This window comes from Salvelinus fontinalis, chromosome 16 (assembly GCF_029448725.1).
Source record: "Salvelinus fontinalis isolate EN_2023a chromosome 16, ASM2944872v1, whole genome shotgun sequence".
Classification (NCBI taxonomy): Eukaryota; Metazoa; Chordata; class Actinopteri; order Salmoniformes; family Salmonidae; genus Salvelinus; species Salvelinus fontinalis.
This window is the reverse complement of record NC_074680.1, coordinates 47,407,327-47,409,826: the sequence shown is the minus strand read 5'-3', so window position 1 is coordinate 47,409,826 and position 2,500 is coordinate 47,407,327. Positions and strand designations below refer to the sequence as shown.

Genomic DNA, 2,500 nt, shown 5'->3' with positions numbered 1-2,500 from the left:
ACCTGTCACACAGGGCATTATGGGTACCGTAGTACTCTCACCTGTCACACAGGGCATTATGGATACCGTAGTACCTCTCCCCTGTCACACAGGGCATTATGGATACCGTAGTACCTCTCCCCTGTCACACAGGGCATTATGGGTACCGTAGTACCTCTCCCCTGTCACACAGGGCATTATGGATACCGTAGTACCTCTCCCCTGTCACACAGGGCATTATGGGTACCGTAGTACCTCTCCCATGTCACACAGGGCATTATGGGTACCATAGTACTCTCACCTGTCACACAGGGCATTATGGGTACCGTAGTACTCTCACCTGTCACACAGGGCATTATGGGTACCGTAGTACCTCTTACCTGTCACACAGGGCATTATGGGTACCGTAGTACTCGCACATGTCACACAGGGCATTATGGGTACTGTAGTACCTCTCCCGTCACACTGGGCATTATGGGTACTGTAGTACACTCACCTGTCGCACAGGGCATTATGGGCAATGTAGTACTCTCACATGTCACACAGGGCATTATGGGTACTGTAGTACCTCTCCCGTCACACAGGGCATTATGGGTACTGTAGTATCTCTCCCCTGTCACACATGGCATTATGGGTAATGTAGTCTTCTCACATGTCACACATGGCGTTATGGGTAATGTAGTACTCTCACGTCACACAGGGCATTATGGGTAATGTAGTCCCCTCACCTGTCACGCGTGGCATTATGTGTAATGTAGTACTCGCACGTGTCACACATGGCATTATGGGTAATGTAGTCTTCTCATCTGTCACACAGGGCATTATGGGTAATGTAGTACTCTCACCTGTCACACAGGGCCAGGTCCTGGCTGCGGCCCACCTTGACGAACATCAGTTTGGCACTGAACAGAAGCTGGCGCATGACGTCGGTGAGGAGGCGGGCGTCCACCTCGGGATTGGTTAGTTTACGGGACAGTGAGCGGCAGTGTCCAATTAGCTGGTGTCCACAGGCTGTCTGGTCACTATGGAGGGACAGGATGGCCACACATAGAGACGCACTGGGAGCCTGGAGACAGGGACAGAGGTCAAACAAAACACGTCAAACTGAGAGCCTGGAGACAGGGACAGAGGTCAAACTGAGAGCCTGGAGACAGGGACAGAGGTCAAACTGGGAACCTGGAGACAGGGACAGAGGTCAAACTGGGAACCTGGAGACAGGGACAGAGGTCAAACTGAGAGCCTGGAGACAGGGACAGAGGTCAAACAGAGCCTGGAGACAGGGACAGAGGTCAAACTGAGAGCCTGGAGACAGGGACAGAGGTCAAACTGAGAGCCTGGAGACAGGGACAGAGGTCAAACTGGGAACCTGGAGACAGGGACAGAGGTCAAAATAAAATATAAAACTAAAATAGTAACACAATATAATAACAATAATGAGGCAATATACAAGGAGTACCGGTACCGAGTCAGTGTACTGAGGTACGAGGTAGTCGGGGTGATTGAGGTACTATGTACATGTAGGTAGGGGCTGAAAAGCAGAAAGTCATGGTAGCCTTATTAACTGTTCAGCAGTCTTATGGCTTTAAAAAATATATATATATATATATTTTAACTTTATTTAACTAGGCAAGTCAGTTAAGAACAAATTCTTATTTACAATGACGGCCTACCGGGGAACAGTGGGTTAAGTGCCTTGTTCATGGGCAGAATGACAGATTTGTACCTTGTCAGCTCAGGAATTCGATCTAGCAACCTTTCGGTTACTGGCCCAACGCTCTAACCACTAGACTACCTGCCGCCCCGGCTTTTGGGGTAGAAGCTGTTCAGAAGCCTTTTGGTCCCCGACTTGGCACTCCGGTACCGCTTGCCGTGCGGTAGCAGAGAGAACAGACCGACTTGGGTGGCTGAATTCTTTGGACCTTTCTCTGACACCGCCTGGTATAGAGGTCCCGGATGGCAGGGAACCCCAGTGATTACTGGGCCGTACACACTAGCTCTGTAGCGCCTTGCGGTCGGATGCCGAGCAGTTGTCAAACCAAGAAATGATGCAGCCAATCAAGATGCTGTCAACTGTAGAACTTTCTGAGGATCGGAGGACCCATGACAAATCTTTTCGGCCTCCTGAGGGGGACGAGGCGTTGTCGTGCTCTCTTCACGACTGTGTTGGTGTGTTTGGACCAGGATAGGTCCTTATTGATGTGGTCCGTCTCCACTACGGCTCTGTCGATCTCAACGGGGGCGTGCTCGGCCCTCCGTTTCCTGTAGTCCACGATCTGCTCCTTTGTCTTGCTGACGTTGAGGGAGATGTTGTTGTCCTGGCACCACACGGCCAGGTCTCTGACCTCCTCCCTATAGGCCGTCTCATCGTTGTCAGTGATCAGGCCTATCACTGTTGTGTCGTCAGCAAACTTAATGATGGTGTTGGAGTCGTGCCTGGCCATGCAGTTGTGGTTGAACAGGGAGTACAGGAGGGGACTAAGTACGCACCCCTGAGGGGCCCCTGTGTTGATGGTCAGCGTGG

General features: G+C 51.3%; 1 protein-coding gene across 3 annotated transcripts in view; it reads right to left on the bottom strand.

Annotated features, from left to right (window-relative positions):
- Positions 1 to 2,500, bottom strand: part of zfyve26 (zinc finger, FYVE domain containing 26) — a 108,278-nt gene that overhangs the window by 29,282 nt on the left and 76,496 nt on the right. For all 3 annotated transcript variants that reach the window (XM_055865599.1, XM_055865598.1, XM_055865597.1), the window contains exon 33: positions 825 to 1,045. In XM_055865599.1, coding sequence (XP_055721574.1) covers positions 825 to 1,045 — 221 coding nt within the window. The remainder of the gene's footprint in view (positions 1 to 824; positions 1,046 to 2,500) is intronic.